This window comes from Dermacentor albipictus, chromosome 1, assembly GCF_038994185.2.
Source record: "Dermacentor albipictus isolate Rhodes 1998 colony chromosome 1, USDA_Dalb.pri_finalv2, whole genome shotgun sequence".
NCBI lineage: Eukaryota > Metazoa > Arthropoda > Arachnida > Ixodida > Ixodidae > Dermacentor > Dermacentor albipictus.
The window spans coordinates 107066602-107085641 of record NC_091821.1 but is presented as its reverse complement, the minus strand read 5'-3'; the positions used below and the strand labels follow the sequence as shown (position 1 = coordinate 107085641).

Below are 19040 nucleotides of genomic sequence, written 5' to 3'. Positions count from 1 at the left end.
TGCGCTGAGTAAGCGAAACTTCGTGCCATGCTGACTGCTTAGCCTGTCTTGAAGCTTGCTTGATTATCTGCATTTGAAATTTCGGTCTTTTGCACCTACAGTCCCAACAGCAGACCGACATAGCAGCAGGCATGGCTGGTAATTCACGATTCGAGACCCGGCCACAGGGACAATTAACAATTAGACCGATGCGAAGTGCTGAAGTGTGTGCAAATGAGCACAAATGGTCATCCTTGATCTCAAGCCAGCACGTTGAGGCAGCGCAGCAAGGCAGTATTGATTGCAGCACATCGATGTTCGAGCGGTGTCATTAAAAGCTACATCAAGCGAGCAGCGCACAAGCTCGCGCTACAGCGCGATTCGCACGCACGTGCGAGCTCATATCCATTGCATCAGTTTAGCGACATGCAGTCAACAAAGATTGCAGGAGGCCCGCCGTTTGGCGGCATGTCGAAAGACCGCTGCCGTCGCGGCGCGTACGATCGTGCGCTCGAGCAGTTCGTACGTCGCGGCGCGTACCGTCGTGTGCTCGAGCAGTTCCGTACACATGATGTCTGCTTATCGCTGCTGTGGATTCATTTATAGCACGCATTTCCTCGCGTTTGTGCGCCTGAATCTAGCAGCTAGCATGCAAACCTTACCTGTAGTTCCACTTTGTACGTGACTCGCTTCACTTGCGATTGACACCGTGCTAAAACTTCGCCGCCTAATTCTTGAATGGCGTACACGTATTCGGCACTGCATAATTTCTTGCCTTTACGCAGCGTGCCACCCCTGAAAAAATCTTCGGCGCCCGATATACGCCGCAGGCCGTGCTACAACACAACCGAAAGTGGCAGGTCCATATTGTAAACGTGCTTTCCGAAGCAGACGACCGAGCTTGGTACGACCCATTTTAGGACAGAGGGTGCTTTTTAGCACCTTTCTCGCAGCGCCCACTGGGCAATGCAAGAGCCTCATGGTCGCGCGTTTCTCCTTCCGCTAGCCACCATACTCCCGCTTTCGCTCTGCTGTCGGCTCTGTCTTGGCTCTGTTTCTGGCCGCGCCTTTGCGTTTTGCGCAGAAAAGCCGTAGCGCCGTCTGCGGATGCCGTTCTACTCACCGATGGCGCAACGTCACTATGAGACCATGATGTCAGTACTCCTCGATTGGAGGGCAGGCGATTTGAACTGTGCTAGAGGTACACGGACGCTTCAGAACGCATTTTCTCTTAAAATAAGTCTCTCCTTGGCACGAAACAAGCGTTTCGAGGTTTCTGGGATGGTATTTCAACAGTCCACGTTGACTTAATAGTAACCTTTAGTGTCCCTTTAACCATTCGTTTGTAAAATTTCCCATGTTATATTTTTTAAGTACAACTGGCAGACTATTTCAAAGACTGGGTTTTGTATTAGGTTCAAAAACATGGAATAGACCAGGGTTCAGGATTTTGAATTAAAATATTGCTAAAATGTGGTTGCAGGGATGCTTTCCTTGCCATAAAATTTTTACATTCAGCATAGGAAAATTAAAACCAGTTCAGAATAGGACACTTGTAAAGATTTACGAATTGAATAATGTTGTATGTCTGCAACGTATTGCAGACTTTTCTGTAAATTTCTTTGGTCCTACAAAATTGCTGTAACCTAAATGCAATGAAAACGAGGCGAAATATTACTGAATTTAAGTTTTAGTGGGGATTATCATACAGCAAGCAAACGGCATACCCGAAGCGGCAGATAACTTGGATCTGAGGTGGTTTGCATGAGTGCCCAGTTCAAATTACTTAATAAATATACAGCTAGAATTTTAAGTTTATTCACCAGCTCAGTTTCAATACTAGAAAATTGAAGCAAATGTTTGAGTTGAAAAATAATGTTCCTAGGTCTAAATAATATAGCTTTAGTTTGTGCTGGGTTGATTTTAATACTATTTGATCTTGACCTTGATTGCAGTTTGACAAAAAGTTGGTTACATTTCAACCCCAAGTCATTTGCATCACTGCAAAAAAAAAAAAAGTGGGCTGCTATCATCTGCATATTAATGAAGCGCACGGCTGGGCCAACATTTACAATGTCATTTATGAAAACATTAAATAGCAAAGGCCCCAGTACGCTTCCTTGGGGCACTCCACTAACATTTTTTAACAAGGATGATTTGTGCTCAGTTATACATACACACTGTTTTCTATCCTTTAGATACGATGTCAGTTACCTGAGTGCATTACCACGCGTTCCATACTATGACAGCTCCTAAGGCAGTCCAAAGCCTTATTGAAGTCTATGAATAGACCCGAAGTATAAAGGCCAGTGGCCATGTTCTGCACTAGATGTTCGTTTTGTGTGAGTAATACTGTTTCTGTGGAGTGGCCTTTTCTAAAACCAAACTGACAGTCGGTCAAAACATTGTATTGGGATAAAAAGCTTGGTAGGTGAGAACATGAAATCTTTTCAAAGCCTTTCAAAAATCCTGGGAGAACAGATATAGGCCTGTAGTTATGAATTGCGCTTTTGTCTCCATATTTATAAGTGACAGAGACCCTGGCCTTTTTCATACCCAAAGCAAACGTTCCTGATTTGCTAGCTAGATTAAATGTGTAAGCTAAGGTTGGTTATATCAAATCTAGAACGTATTTCACTTGTTCAACCTGTAAATTGTTTACATCAATGGCTTTGCTGTTGCTTAGGCTCATAAAAAACTATGTAAACTTACTTTCATCAGTAGGTATAATAGATACGTTGTTAACACTATTATTTAGGTAGGTTAATCTATTTAAAACCACATTTATTTGGTGCAGCAACATTTACAAAGTGCGAGTTGAAATGCGCAGAAGTTCTACGGTCACAGGCACTTTTCACTTTGGGCAGCATGTTTTTCCTCGGACACTTAAAAATTCCGTTCATCACCTTCCACACTTTATCAGGATGTTTATCAGTTATGCCAGGGAATACAGCGTTGTAATGCACCAGCCTTGCCGAAGTGAAGCATTTAGCTTGTGCCTTACAGCTTTACATTCTTCAAAATCTTCCTGTCTTCGAGAGTCTAAAAACTTGTGGTAAAGGTGTTTTTTTTTTAGTCTAAAAACTTGTGGTAAAGGTGTTTTTTTTTTATTATTCAATGTTTTTACGTGTTCTTTAGTGACCCATGGTTTTCTGATTTTTCTGGTTCGTTTGAAAGTTTTAAAAGGAAAGTAAACACTACAATTACGCACAACAGCCCCAATCAACTGAGAATGTGCCTCATTACTGTCCTTTTTTTCTTCTCATTATCGAAGTCCAGTGCATCGCTGGACATACTGAAATGTATCGAATTTCCAGGTGAAATTTTGTTTTGAGCAGAGCAGGTCATGGATACAGGACAGTTGTCACTGAAGTTGACTAATAGTGTGCCTGCACTTAAGATTAATAATGAGCAAGTCAAGAGCAGATGAGGTTGTGGGCGTAACCCTTGTTGTTGTTGTAATTATGTTAGTAACGTCTTGTCGTTAAGTCATGTCCAGTCTTTGTCTTCTAATACATTGATGTTGAAATCTCCGGCACATGTAAAATGAAATTTGTTTACCGAAGCATAATCGCAAAGCTTATAGAAGTTCAAAAAGAGTTCAGTGTTTCCTTTAGGTAGACAATACACGACCTCGTTACCAGTTTTTAACGTCAGGATCTCGTGGTTGGGAGTTGCAGCACTAAAATCATTTAATATTTCGCACTGATGGAATCCTATCTACATAGCAATGCCTCCACCACATATATTGGTACAACAAAACAGTTGTACCCATCATTGTTTGGCGTTTTATTGTCATTAAAGAACCAAGTCTCAGACACCATTATTATGGTAAAGTCAAAAGCAAAATCACACAAAAAGGAATAGATTAATAGAAATGAATAGACAAATAGAAGAGATGAATTCAAAATGAATTAGGCAGTACATGTTTCCAGCTCTAAAAATCACTCTCAGTGCCTTTAACACACAAAAGAGTATCCTTTGATGCCTACTGTTACTCCAAGCAGCCTTTGCCTTGCTTTGGAGATTGGCTACGGTTACTCTGACCAGCCTTCGCATGGCCTGCGAAATTGGCTGCTGTTACTCTGAGCTGCCATGCACCGAGCGGCCTATGCAAGTTCTTCACCCATAAAACAGATGGCACAGCAGTGTATACTGCATACCACGCACCTGTGCATGTACTTCGAGGAGTGCGATTATCCCATTCACATGACAGCATTTTTGCCGCTCAAGCTCTTCATGTGGAAGCACGCATGCAAATAATGACTTCTTCCTCAGCCAACATTACCTTTATGTTTTTTTTTTTTTGCTGGATTTATTAGCCATAGAAGCTCCAAGTACATGCTTGAAATGGCCAAAAACTTTGTTCACTTGAAACGATGTCACGAAATTCTTTTGTTATATCGCAAGACAAAAAATATGTGGTTCTCAGTGGGACTAAGATTGCAAAATGAAAATAGTTTGTTACATCCCGCACTTTGTTAAATCGAGCTTTGTTATTTTGAGGTTTGACTGTATATCTTGACACTGCTACCTGGGTGTGGGGCTCATTCATTGCATTTGCATTTAGCAAAACTGCTGTTCACTAATAATGTATGTTGCTATTTCTGAATTGTCTCACCTTGCGTATTTATTTTCACCTACAGGTACTTTATCTTCACATCCTTCTGGGCCTACAAGATCTACTATGTGTATGGCTTCATGCTGCTGGTGTTCCTAATCCTGACCATTGTGACCATTTGTGTTACCATAGTCTGCACATATTTCCTGCTGAATGCTGAAGACTACAGATGGTACGTTGGCACATGGATATATTTTTTACAGGCCTTATGTATGACATGTTTTCTTATATTGCAGGCAGTGGACAAGTTTCCTGGCTGGTGGTTCCACTGCAGGCTATGTCTATCTGTACTCATTCTATTATTATTTCTTTAAAACAAAGTGAGTAACTTGTTTTATGTTTATGAACCATCATTTGGTGATAGATTTATCTTGCCAGTTATTCTGGTCATTGAAAGCTTGTAATTGTGCAAGCAACATGTGATGTAGTTTCTGTGATGCTTTGGTAGATAACCATTTCCACTGGGATACGTGAATGGCATAAAACAGCAAAATGCTGATCTATGCTGTTGTCTTGCTGATGTACTGTTAATGTTAATCTAATGTGTTAATGTTAATGAAATGTTAATCTGTGTTAACATTAATCCGACAAATGAACAGAATTCATGCAGGCTCACTCACAAAATATATGCTTAGTTAGGACTCATTCAGACTTGCCATGATCAGACTTGGGCAGTTTCCCGCTCACTCTAGCTCACATAGATTCTTGGAATAACTGGCTCACTAATGACATACTGCTGCACTAGTCAGTATGTTAGCAGCAGACCAACTAGTCCAGCAACATCTTAAAGGGACACGATGTGAGGCATCAAAAATTTATGGCCAAAAAATGTATGTTTGAGTATCTTACAATTTCAGCCTCCTCAATTATTCAAAAAAGTACCAACAAACTTTTAGTAACATCTGCCCGTTAAAAAAAGCTGAAATTTTATTCTTTTAAGTGGGCTTGTGACTGATACCTTAGTTAAAAGCAGTGTACTCGTGGCCACTGTTTTGAAGTTACATTCGCTGCGCGGGGAAAAGGCTTAGGGAAGTGTCGCTACCATCATTGTAAAAGCTGCCTGAGCTCAAGCAATGAAATCAAGGGTGCAATAGCACATGTGCAAAGGCTGATGAAATGAAGCAACAAATTTTGAGCGCTGACTGCAAAGGAAGAGTAACTCAAGGCACTATTTAACAGATCGTGTCACGGGACAACGATTTGCCGTCACGTGAGGCTATGTGTCATCATTCGATTTCCTATGACATTCAGCTTTGCATCTTCAAACCATTTTCAACAGCCGTTTTTGGTGACTGTTGGAAAATTTGCCATTTCTAGTGTGCACATATGCATCTGTAAATGTCTCCAAAGTTCAGCACATGCTGCAGGGTTGTAAAGTTGCACCCCTTCACAAAGCAAAGGCCACAGCCTGCGATGGACAACTGACCACGTGTGAGAGTAACTCGCGCTATTGGCGTTCCAGGGCATTGCGAGAGGTTGATGCAGCATCTCCTTCCCTAGACGCTGGAAGTGTCTACGTGTTTAAAACAATCACAGCCCCCAACACTCATAGAACTCAATACTGGCCCAAGAGGGATTGAGAGAGTGCTTGAGGAGCTGGGCATATTTGTAGAAAGAAACTGAATTTTTCAATTCTTTGTGCAAGTGCAAAAATCACCTGTGGCAAAGACCGTAAGTTTTGTCGTTGAGCTAGATTATTGGATGAGTTGACATTACTAGCACGAGAAATTGAACTATGTTCAACAAATTAATGAAAATTCATTAATTCATAATTATTTACTTTACTGCACATTTCGCAATTTATGAATTATATAGCCAGTGAGTTTGCAAAACACATCCACTTAAAATGAATTTCCAGGGCAACGCCATATTTGCCATAAAGTAATTAATTATAAAGTTAATTAGTTAATTTTTGTTAATTAGATTAATATATGTTTCGATTTTTCGTGCAAGTAATGTCTGCCTCTGAATCCAGCTCAAGGACTAGAATTGTTATCTGCAACAGGTGATGTTTAAGTATTCAGTAAAACTTAAAAATGATCACCACATATACAAATCTTTTTATAAACAAAGACTGGAATATAAAAGATAGCTCCATAATTTTGTACCATTAAAGGGCCACTCCAGGTCTGGCCATTTTGAGCTGACAAGTTCAGAGCATACAATGCATGATAACGATGGTGTCTGCTAAGTATCACATCGCTACGTGCCGCGGGAAGATTTGAAATTTCAAACCAAACACCGTTTGCCCTTCTCCTCGCGACCGCTGCCCGCCGCGCTTCAAGCTGGAGGGTGATGCACACGTGCTTGTGCACCTACGTACACGTGTTTGTGCTGTGACGTCGCTCATGGTGACACGTGGCTTCAAGAATTATTCAAGGCAACATCTGTTATTGGTGTAATATGTTGCTTGAATAGACGAATTAAAGCCTAGCAAAATAATAAAACACACAAACCGAATGTCTGCTTTATTTTGTTTTACTTCGCACTGCCGCCAGAAAGATGTACTTCCATTTCGTCTGCTTGTTCCCACATTGTGCTGTCACGCACTCAAACACTGAAACAATGTTGTTTTCTACCGTGTTCCAGTGTGCAATCATGCTCTGTGATCCGCTTGTATTTGCCTCAGTATTCGTGTAGCACTGATTTATACTGCTAGTCAGGTGTCCTCGTGCACAGTGTGCAAAATCGTGCGCTGTGCGAAATGAGACAACCGCAACAGCTCGTGCGAGACCCCGTCAGCAGAAGTGTGCCACACCGCAAAAAAGCGAGGAGAAAAAAAAATGAAGGCGTATGCATCAAGCAATCCTCGAGTTTCGGTATGGGAGAACGCAGGGAAGGAATACCACTTTCGGAGGTTAGACGGGGCAAGTGCAGAGAGCGTGTATGTTTACAGTGAAGCTTGCTTCTTGAAATCATGGGTTCGCGGCACTCAAATATTTATATCTCGGCCATTAATGAGCAAATTTGAAAAATGTTTGTGACATAATGTTTCCCAGAGGACACGTAACAGCTTCCAACGTATAGCCGAAGTTTGCTGTGTGGCCTGGTGAGGGGCCCTTTAAGGCCCAACCACATGCATGCGATTTTCGAGTAACAGTGACAGCTATGAGCGACAGGTTTATATGTTTGTGGCGAAGCTCACCTCTTGAAATCATAGGTTCACAGCACTGAAATATTTCTATGTCGGCTATTAATGAGCTGATTCGACAATTTTTTGCGGCAGAACGCTCCCCAGAGGACACGTAACAACTTCCAGCATATAACTGAAGTTTGCTGTGTGGCCTGGTGAGGGGCCCTTTAAGGCCCAACCACGTGCATGAGATTTTCTAGTGACAGCGACGGCAAGGAGTGGTAGGTTTTGCCGTCACGGAGGGCGATACGTCGCTGTCGCTTGTCGTGTCACTGGTTTTTGGCCAGCAAGGAAATTTTGCTTCTCGTCCGGAAGTCCATGTGTGACTTCCGCGAGGACAGTGTGATTACATAACAATGTGGCAGCAACCAGTCCGCCCTGGTCTGCTCGCATCGCTCTTGCAACTTGTGCTATGCCGCGACAACAAAAAATATAGTAAAATCAGCCATCGCTTTGTCTCTCCTCAAGGTGAGGCCAAAGTATCTCCATTGTCGTTATTATTGAGCTCAGTTGTTTGTTTTGACGCTGTTAGGCCTGGTAAGTTTTGCTCACCAGATGGTGTCACGCCGTTTCATGCTGGAGGCATAGAACGGATTTCCACTGGTGATGACAGCATATACGAGTAGATCTAATGCACCTTAGTTAAAACATTGGCCTCATGGTATGTTTACAATTTCTTTACGTGCATACGATTGCCTTTATTCAGACAATGTAACTTTATCGCTACTTTATTTTGTGATGTCGCGTCCATGTGGTTGCTCCACACTGCGACAGTGTGACAGGTTCTGCCTGTCGCTGTTGCTGGAATATCGCGAGCATGTAGTTGATACTTTAACCCTTCTATCTTTCAATAGGTGAAGCGCCAATAGTGGCGGCACACAGGAAGGAATACAGACAGAACAAGCTCATGATCATGGTGTAGCACCATGATCATGTGTTGATCATGGTGCTAGTTGGTGCATGCAGAAAGCTATGCACCAACTAGCCCCACAACGTGTTTTACTGCAATAACCCTTCTCAATCTATGTAACACAAAGGGATATTAATTTTTCCTATAATTTTGCAACAATAACTTTTGTTAATAACTTTACATTATAAGACATTATAAGAGTTACTGAAAATTAAGCTACTAGAGCAATGGGATTTAGTACAGAACTGTATCATTGCCATAAACAATGTATCCGACTTTATTTGAAATCAAGCCAATTTGTCAAAAGTTGGCCATTTTAGCATTAAGCATGCCACAAGGAAGGAAACCTGGATATTCTAGGCCCTAAAGAGCACTCTCAATGTGAACCATTGTATGTGTTGCATGTAGGCTTCTGTTAAAATACACATTTTGCAGAAGTGTGCCTGCAGAATTTTCTTATAACCTGGCTTCTTACATCTGTAAAATTTAATTTAGTTGACACAATTCCCATATTCACATGTCCTCACTCGGGCTTACTGGTCCCGACAGACTCGACTTGTGGATGTGAGTCAGGTTCACTCTTAATTATGTGTACTCAGCTTTTCATATAGTTGTGTAGGCTCAAAAACAATTATACTCGCACGTGATTAAGACTTTGCTTGTTCATACACATACGAGCTCCCTGAATGAGTCAGCCTATGACTAATGATGGCATGCTGTAGTTTTGGTACGGCATTGCCAATCTTTTCCATTGAGTGGGATCTGCTCTTAATGCAAGGATAAAAGAGAGTGAAGTTTTTTTTTTTTTTTGGAATGTGCTAAGACCCAAGCACACTACCAGTGTTGAAATGATGGCATTCCTATACATAGCATGTGTTTCTGCGCTTTATAATAGAAAAATAGTATGACAGAGCATGGGACATGATTTTGTTTGATATTTGGAGTGGAGGTGTGAACGTGTTTGGTAATTGTGCACAGTTACATTGCCTTCTTTTTTCTCTCCTTCAGGATGTATGGCTTGTTTCAGACTGTATTTTATTTTGGTTACATGGCTCTGTTCAGCTTTGCCCTTGGAGTGTTGTGTGGTGAGTGCTGTTCCTTGTTGTAAGCTGTTTGGCTTGATTTTTACCTATAAAGTTTACTGGAAAAAACGTCTAAAAGACTTGTATTTAGACTAGAAGTGTGCAAATACTCGAATATCATTGAATGAATCAAATAGTGAACATTAGAATAATTGGATTTGCTAATTGAATATCTACTATTCAAATTTTCAAATATTCAATACATTCAGTGTAAAGACCCACAAAGTGCCACATGTCACATGCACCGCAGATTCCCTTGTGCTCGATGCCACCCAAGCAATTGTTTAACTTTGTTTTCGGCACAATATGAGTGCCGAGTCCGCCGCAGACGGGCTACCCCGAAATTTGTCACTGCAAGCGCTCTCCAACGTCGGTGCAATGTGGGAATCGCACACACAACACCTGAACACCACAATTTGCAGAATTAGGCTGTGTTAGCCTGGGCTGCCTCTGACGGTACAAGATTCATCTAGGTCGACAGGACCAGTCCAAATGATAGTGTGATGCGAACAGAAGAAATGGCAACAAAAGCAGCGCATATTTCGTAAAGTGCGAGAGCATGAGAGAAGATTGAGCTATTTAGCCAGCGCTAGGTATGCAGACCATGTTGGATATGTCAACTTCAGGCTGCTTAAACAGCTGTCAATCTAACCTGCACGCATGGTCTCAGGACTGATCACTTCATTTTAAATTTTATGAAAAATTTCATATTTTGTTTTCTTGATTTAATTTATTTGGTTAGAAATCTGCTATTCGGTATTTGTGTACCCCTAATTTAGGCACGTCAAGTGATCTAGCATTTCGTTGCTGCTTCATTAGTGTGCAAGAAAGGCAAATGCCCTGTGTGGCCATAAAGGGGCTGTGTGTTATCTGGACATTTGTGGGAACATCATAGTATACGATTAAGGCTTAAGCAAGTGTTTGAATGCTGCGGTGCACGTGTTAAAACAGGGGCAACATGCAATGTTGCCTTATACACTGTCATCCACAAAAGTTAATGCAACATGGTAGTGATAATGATGGATACAGCACAATAGCAGACTAAGATCAGATGTCGCATACTTGCGGGTTATGCTTGTAGTGAATGCCATCTGCGTGCCGCTACAATTGGCATGCGTTTATATGGCTAGTTCGTAGTGCCACTCTGTGGCACCATGTTATGCACGTGACAGCCTCACGGTCTCATTGCTCTTCGCCCATGCTAGCAACCAACAGTGCTGACCCAACATGAGCACGCACATGCCTGCAGTTGAATTGAACCTGTCCCCGTTTTGGCTCACAGACCCTGAGCTCAGGTTCATTCAAGTCGAAGCACAATTAGCTGCCCGGCACATCACAGCCAACCTCACGTGCTACCACCACATCGTGAGCAGCTTGACCCCATCTACTGCCAGCGAGGTCCGCGATTTGCTTCTTGCCCCACCTGCGAAGAATGCCTACTAAATTTTGAAGGAGACACTCATTCAACACCTCGCACCGTCCAAACCCAAATGCTTGCAGCAACTTTTGAACGACATGCACCTTGGCGACCGCACACTATCTCAACTGCTGTGCCATATGCAGCGACTTGTGGGAAGTGTTACAGGTCTCTACAGCATGCTGCTGCGCAATATATTTCTTCAGCGTTTCCCCAACGTCTGGATGGCACTTGCTACGGTGGCTGAAAAGAATATCATCAGCAATGGTGGCCATTGCCACCATTGCTGACACCATCATGGCAGTGGCAACCAAATCCGTCTCTGTCGCAAACATGCAAGTGCAGAGTGATTCTACCTCCTCCTCCCAGCGAATTCCTGGAGCTTCATGGAGAGATTGTGTGCCCCACTGACACAGTGGCAGCTTTGCAGGCAAGCATCTCGCACCCGTTAAAGAAGTGCACTGCACCGACACAGCAGCCGGGACACATTGGTGCTAGTCGCATACGAAACACTGCAACGCTGCGTGCAAATGCGTTGCACACTGTGACTATCCAGGAAACGTCAGAAGCCAGCATTGAGGGCGGTCATTGCTGCAATATTGACGGACAGTCGCACCTCAGTGTTCTTCATCACTGAACGTGGTTATGGTGTTCGTTTTCTTGTGGTCACAGGCGCAGGTGAGCATTATTCCTGCATCTCTATCTGACCGTGAGGGCCCAAGCTCATCTCCATTGCAGGCAGTGAACGAACATAACGATTGCCACTTAGGGTCATCGCTCGCTGTGTGTTAACCTAGACCCAAAGAGAACATTTCATTGGATTTTTATACTTGCCGATGTCAAATTTGCAATCCTCGGGGCCAATTTCCTCCATCATTTTGGTCTTTTGGTAGACATGCGCAACCAACGGCTGTGTGATCATGTGTCGCAAGCAGCAGTTCAAAGCAAACCCTCAAGACGCTCTCCGTTAAGCCCTACCTTAGTCAGACCAGCTAGAACATCACGCTTTGTGGCTATACTGAACAAGTTTCCAGAACTTATGCGCGAAGCAGAGGCAGACGCTGTGGCTGAGCATAACATGCTCCATCATATAACTACAACTGGTCCTCCCGTCCCTGCCAGACCGCGTTGCATGTCCCCTGAGAAGCTCTGTTTGGCTTGCCAAAAATTCGATCACATGCTCGAGCTTGGTATCATCTGGCTGTCGCCAAGCCCTTGGGTGTCTCCACTTTGCATGGTACCAAAACTCGCAGATGAATGGTAACCATGTGGAGATTACTGGGCGCTCACTGAAGCAGCTGTACTGGACTGCTACCCTGTGCCACATTCATGATCTCGCAATGAACTTGCACGGTGCTACAATTTTTGCTAAGGTGCACCTCGTGAAGGCATACCACCTGATACCAGTGGCTCCAGAGGATGTCCCAAAGACCACAATAGCAACACCTTTCGGCCTATGTGAATTTCTTCGAATGCCATTCATACTTTGCAAATCTGGATAGACCTATCAGCGGTTTAGGGGCAGTGTCTTGTGCAGCCTAGATTTTTGCCACGTTCACCTGGACGATCTTATCGTTAGCGCCACTCCATCTGAACACAAGGAACACCTGCAAACCGTTGATTTCATCATCAAATCATCTCTCTGCATATGGAATCGTAGTCGATGCAGCAACATGCCGGCTTGGGGTGCCCTAGCTGACCTTCCTGGGCCATAATATACAAAGTGCTGGAATTTGCCCCCTCCCAGTAAAGGTCAGAGCCGTCCGAGAATTCCTGAAGCCTATCTGTAAGCGGCAGCTCGGTGAGTTCCTTGGACTGGTGAACTTCTATCGCCATTTTGTACCTCAGTGTGCAGCTGTCTTGCACCCTCTACACAAACTACTAGCAACTGCAGAGAGCACAGCTGGGACACTCGCCTAGACTGATGAAGCCTGCAACGCTTTCCATCAAGTCAAGGAGGCTTTGGCAAACGCGGCTTTGCTCGTGTATCCGCAGCCAGGCATACCACAGTACATCATGGTCGATGCCTCAAACACGGCCCTCGGCACAGTGCTGCAGCAGCTGAGCAATGGAGTCTGGCGCCCAATATCGTTCTCCTCAAGAAAGCTGACCGCTTCAGAAGAGTACTACAGCACTTTCAGCCGATAGCTGCTTGCTATCTGTGCTGCCATCTGGCATTTTCGTCATTATCTGAAAGGCATGCATTTCTTGGTGCTTACAGACCGCCAACCTCTCACGTATGCCTTGTGTCACTTATGCCCTGTGACGTGTGAGCCAAGTCAACAATGTGGTCACAGGCGCCCTATCACGCAGTCCTGTAAACACCCTTAGCCTTTCCGGGGGAACTGATTTGACTCGGCTGGTGGCAGCTCAGCAAGCAGATCAAGAACCGAGTCAGTTGCTGACAACAGTAACCACGCTGAAGTTGCAATGGCTACCTGTGCCCGGCTGAAAAGACCGAGTCTGCTGCGACGTATCAACGAACAACCCTTGTCATTCCGTTCCTTCTGGCCTTCGTCGTACTTCGAGTCGCTGCACAAGCTGGCACATCCGTGCGTTCGGGCCACACGAAAGCTAGTGACAGCAAGATACATCTGGCCAGGTATATATTGAGTTGTCTGGTAGTGGACACAATAGCGCATCGCCTGCAATCGCTCAAAGGTAGAGCGCCACACCGTGATGCCATTGGCAGGGTTCCCAGTACCAGAAGCGCGATTTAAGCATGTGAACTTGGACATTGTCGGACTGTTACCTCTTTGTAATGGTCATTCGCTGCCACTTTGTAATATTCAGTTGTAGTTATACAATGTAGTGGTCAGTGGTTATATATGTAGTGGTCAGTTGTAGTTGCAGTTAATCACATATTATTTATGGACAGATTTACTTGCTGGGTTGAAGCTGTGTCTATCACAGACATCACTGCTGGCACAATTGCCCGTGCTTTTCTGTACCACTGGGTGGCTCGCTTTGGCACGCCGTCTGCAGTTACAACTGACTGCGGCAGGCAGTTTGAACCTGCTCTTTTCACCAGCATAACATGGCTGATCAGCACCTCTTGCACCAGAACTACTGCCTACCATCCTCAGAGCAGCAGCATGGTGGAACATTTCCACTGCCAATTGAAAGCCGCTCTCATGGCAATGGAAGGGCACAGTTGGACAAAAGCAGTACCGCTCTTCCTTCTTGGTATCTGCACAAATCTGAAAGTAGACATTGGCTGCTGCACCACCGAGCTGGTGTATGGAACAACACCGCTATTGCCTGGTAAATTTTTCACACGCTATGGAGATGAAAAACCTGTTGCTACTGGCAACTATGCCAGCTGGTTGCTGAATATCATGGGCAAGCTTCGTGCCACACCACCTCGTCAGCCGGCGCGATGACCCATCTATATGCCCCCCCCCCCCGAACTGTGATTGTGCTCCCATGTGTTTGTAGGGCATGATGCAGTGCTGCGACCTCTCCAACCACTTTATGATGGGCTGTTCAAAGTGATCCATCCCACAAACAAGCAATTTACCATGCACATCCGTGGTTGACACGAGGTGGTCTCTACTGATTGGGTGAAACCAGCCCACGTGGAGAACTCAGACCAGGCATGTCCCATAGCTGTGGCGTCTGTCATAAGAACAACGAACGAAGCAACTGCAACTTGCTTCCTAACAACAGTGCTGCAAACGCACAGTGGGAGGTGAAATACTGTGCCTATTCAACTGGCCCTGCAACATTCACTGCTACAACTGTCATGTGTCCCTGTGACTAGTTCATAGCGCCACTTTGGGGCATCATGTTTTACTGAGCCCCCCCCCCCCCCTTCTCCCAGTAAAAAGTTAGTCTGTTTGGAACTCATCAGTCACCAACATGCTCTTTATTCACCCTTGTGTTTGTCACACAGTACTCATCATCATGACTACGTGCCAACACTTGCCCAACTTTCCATCTCTGTTCAGAATATGGGAGCCATGTGAAAAAATTAAAAATCATTCACAGGTTACAAGGGCGGTGCAGTCTTCACTTGAGAGTTGTACATACACTTTAGACTACATGCCCAAGGCACAGGGTTTTTCTTGTTGCCCCATCTATTGTAAAGAGCCACTTGTACCATTATCACATTGAGGCACTTGGTCTTACTTCATGAATACCCACGTTTTAATGAGTGTTTGGCCAAAACAGGCCACAAGTTCATGTTTGTCAAAAGTAGTGCCATATGCCATAGTCATGCCATACAAGAAAACGCTTTGGGAAGTCCCACGTAGTTGCTTTTTGTACACTTTAAAACTCCCTTATTGAAATTGTTGCACATTTGGTTTGAGTTGGGTGGCTCGAGCTCTATGCAGTCAACTCCCGTTAATTAAGGGGGGACACGGGTCTTAAAAAACGAAAATCGAAAAAAAATTGATTTTTGGGAGCTACTTGTTTCCGCATCTGTAATGCAAAATCTACATCCTAGCAAAGCGATTTGCCCAAAAACGCACCCTAAATGTCAGAAAAAAAAAAGATATATTTTGTCAGCGCGAACAACGAGAAACAACCACAAATCTACGCAAAAACACCGGAGTTCACGAAGCTATTTCTCGTCTTTTCCACTGCTGAGCGCTGCCATCTCGATATTGGTCGAAAGCTCTAAGTTCCGCCTTTCAGTTCCCTGCATCCTCCCCGACTATGGCCGCATAGAAAAAGCGCAAACGTAAAAGAGCTTGTCTGCTAGGCCTGGCAATGGGTCGCTTCGAAAACCGCAGATATGCCGTTTCTTTGTTCATCGTATTACGAATGTAAGCGGCAAATCGACCTGTAAAAAAACAAAACAAAAAAAACAAAAAAAAGTTTGAAATCGAACACGCGTCCACGAAAAGCGAAGCGCAAGCAGTCTCCACTTCTTACCGCAAGAAAGGGGAGCGGTTATCCCAAGGCTCAGATTAGCTGACAAGATCGTGCCTGAGATAAGTCACTGCGTCGCGCAATCTCATACCGCAGCGGCAATAATGCAGCAGCGAAGCTAATCATTTCCCTCTGTCCCCGCGTGTAGGTTTACTTTGTAGACCACAGACAATGTGCCGATGCCTATTCCCGTGCCTCTCGCGCGTACGCGCACGGGTTCGTGTTGGTGCATTCTAGATTCTGTTACGAGTCTATACATCCGCCTAATGTCTACTTATGTGGAATAATTTTGCATTTTAAATTATATTGTAATTATTATTTCCCGGTTTTGAAGCTTCAGATTTATATTTTAAGTTTTATTTTTTTTCTCAAGTATAGCGTTTTTAAGGTCTGAAATTTTGGGATCAACACTGTTCCTTCTACTCATTCAATGCTCTTCATTCCTTTTTTCCCTGAATGCAGGCGAGTCTGAGAGTGCACAAAAAACTTTGACGTAGTGTCTTAGGACACTTAAATATTTTGAAATTCTGTAGAAATCACCAACAAAGATTCAAATTCTTAAAGCTGCAACTTTAGAATTTCGTAACTTTGGCTAAAATACAGATACAAAAACATCCAAATGACAACTTGCAGTATTTGACCATCCAGGAACATACAACACTTCATTTTAGCTATGTTGTTGCAGTACATTTTGTTGCAGATCACATCCCGAGTTTTTAACAAAAGAAGAATTGTAACTACTTTTTGTTATTGACCTCAGAAAAAATCTAATTGCATATTTATAAGCAGCCCACAAGATTGGATGCGTCCTGAAAGTTTCATGTGTCTAGAGCAAGTATAAATTATGGTTGTTCTGGATGCCATGTCCCCTTGTATTTCGCTTGTTTGAACGCACTGGAAAGTCCCAGTTAAGGGCTATGGAAGGAAAACTCATCTAGTTTGATTACGAAAGTATCTTGCTTCATTTAATCAGACTCCTGACAGCGCCCCCTCATGCGTGCAGTGATGACTAAACGCTTGAAGACAGATTTAGCAGGCATCGCTACTGGTCACCTAGGCAATAAGTGACAGCAGTAACCTGTCCTGCAGTGATGATGACGACTTGTGCTGTGGCCTGGGCAGCATCTCTTTTATGGATTTCATCAGCACCGACAATGGTGTTGAGACCTGGAGGCCACTGACTGACTGACGATGACAAGCATAGTTATGTCATACTACATTGAAGTAGTCTGTCTATGACGACAGACTACTTTAAGCAATAAAAAAAGATGTGAATCCATTTGTTTTGCTGCTGTTTGTTAATGCAAACAAAACTTTTCCCACAAGCGTCGCATTAATGGGAGTCAACTGTATATAGTGAATATTTTAGAGTAAGTTACAAGCAATAAAAATTTAGCTCAGCAATAGCTGTGGCTGACTGTGTATTTGGTTTATTTTCTTGCAGGCACCTTTGGCTTCATTGGGACTAATGCATTTGTGCGAAAGATCTATTCAACAGTCAAGATTGACTGAGGAGAGGACCTGACCTTGGTTTTTCTTTTTCTAGTTCAGAGACTGGTGCCTGAAAGTGTGTGCATGTGTGTCTGTGTAAACTTTCATCACTCTCTGTCAGAAGGAGTATCACTTTTTTTTTTATGGAACGCCTTTCTGTTACCACACTTGCTTTCATTTTCTTTGTGCAAAGGCTCAGCTTTAAAAAGTGTGGGAAATAAACCAGAACTAGAATTTTGCTTAGAACAGGATTTTTTATGTAAAGAATGTTGACCACATCATCATGAATGGCTTGAAAAATAGTCTGCTCTCCTGCTGTTGCTTTAGGAAGTGCCAATAATTTGACACTGATAATCACCATGTATTTATATGCACAATTTGTTTTGGCTTATTTGTCAGCGCAGTCATTTGTTTGCTTTGGGGGTATTGTCATTTGTGTGTCAGAAAGAGGCTGTTGTGTAATGACTTCCAAGATGCCTGGGGTGTGCGTTTGACTTATTCTGGGACTTGTGATTTTGATTTTCTCCTGCGTGAGGGTTTTGTTGAAAGAAGTACCTCACAGGGTGGTTCCTTGTACATATGTATGTATTGGGGTTTGCTTGCATCATATTGATGGGGGCACTGAAGATGGACAAGCAAGCATGTTGCTTCTCAAGTACTGCACAAGTTCTCGGTGTGTTTGTTTTTTTGTGCCCTGGTGCCCCCCCCCCCCTTTTTTCTTTTACATAGTCTCCTGTACATATTGTAGCCATCAGTCTGAACGATAAACAAGATGTGTGTGAGATGTTAGTTGTTCTAGCACAAATTAAACCAGCTGCTCGAGATGCTTTGCACTTGATCAGACGCCAGAAGCCAGTCACTGTGGTGGTCATGTCACCAGCAATCTTAATTTGCATTGTGAGAATGTGTGACTTTTCAAAGTTAAGAAATTTTAGGTTTTCTAGTGTGTGAAGAAATAATCTTTTCCAGCTGAATTTTTTTTATGGTGTCAAATGAAAAATTATAGATTTTTGCATTGTGGCATTGTAGTTAATGTCACCATATGCTACAAGTTCTTTGGTCTGCAATGAAATTGCAAGCTCTTGAACAGCCAGATCTTACTGTGTATACAGATATTTGTTTATAGCCCAAAATATAAAGGTTCAGATTCATGGAGGGTTGCCGTTTTCCTTCCCTTGTGAATTACAAGCAGATCTTGCAAAATTCAGCTGGATAATTTGCCCTTTGAATAAATTATAAATATTCTTTACTGCAACTGCTGTGTCTCAAGTGCTTCTAAAAGGTGTGAAGATTTCATGCCAGAAAGAGAAAAGAATGATGGCAAATGCACATTCTTTACAGGTCCTTGAACTCGTGTGATACACAAACTTGAAACTGTCATTTTCAAGGCCTTGAAGGTTCTGTAATTTTGACTGTTCTTTGAAAACAAATTTCTTTTTTGATGGTGGTGATGGGTAAAATGCACAGACTAATTTAGCTTGTTGGAGGTCTGTTGACTTGTGGCGTTAGGTGGATGTCGTAGCTGCACA

General features: G+C 43.3%; 1 protein-coding gene across 2 annotated transcripts in view; it reads left to right on the top strand.

Moving 5' to 3' along the window:
* Nucleotides 1–17757, top strand: part of TM9SF3 (transmembrane 9 superfamily protein member 3) — a 114715-nt gene extending 96958 nt beyond the window's left edge. For both annotated transcript variants that reach the window (XM_070524416.1, XM_070524417.1), the window contains exons 11-14: nucleotides 4626–4772; nucleotides 4837–4920; nucleotides 9652–9728; nucleotides 17465–17757. In XM_070524416.1, coding sequence (XP_070380517.1) covers nucleotides 4626–4772; nucleotides 4837–4920; nucleotides 9652–9728; nucleotides 17465–17532 — 376 coding nt within the window. In that variant the 3' untranslated portion in view covers nucleotides 17533–17757. The remainder of the gene's footprint in view (nucleotides 1–4625; nucleotides 4773–4836; nucleotides 4921–9651; nucleotides 9729–17464) is intronic.
* Nucleotides 17758–19040: the final 1283 nt, after the last annotated feature.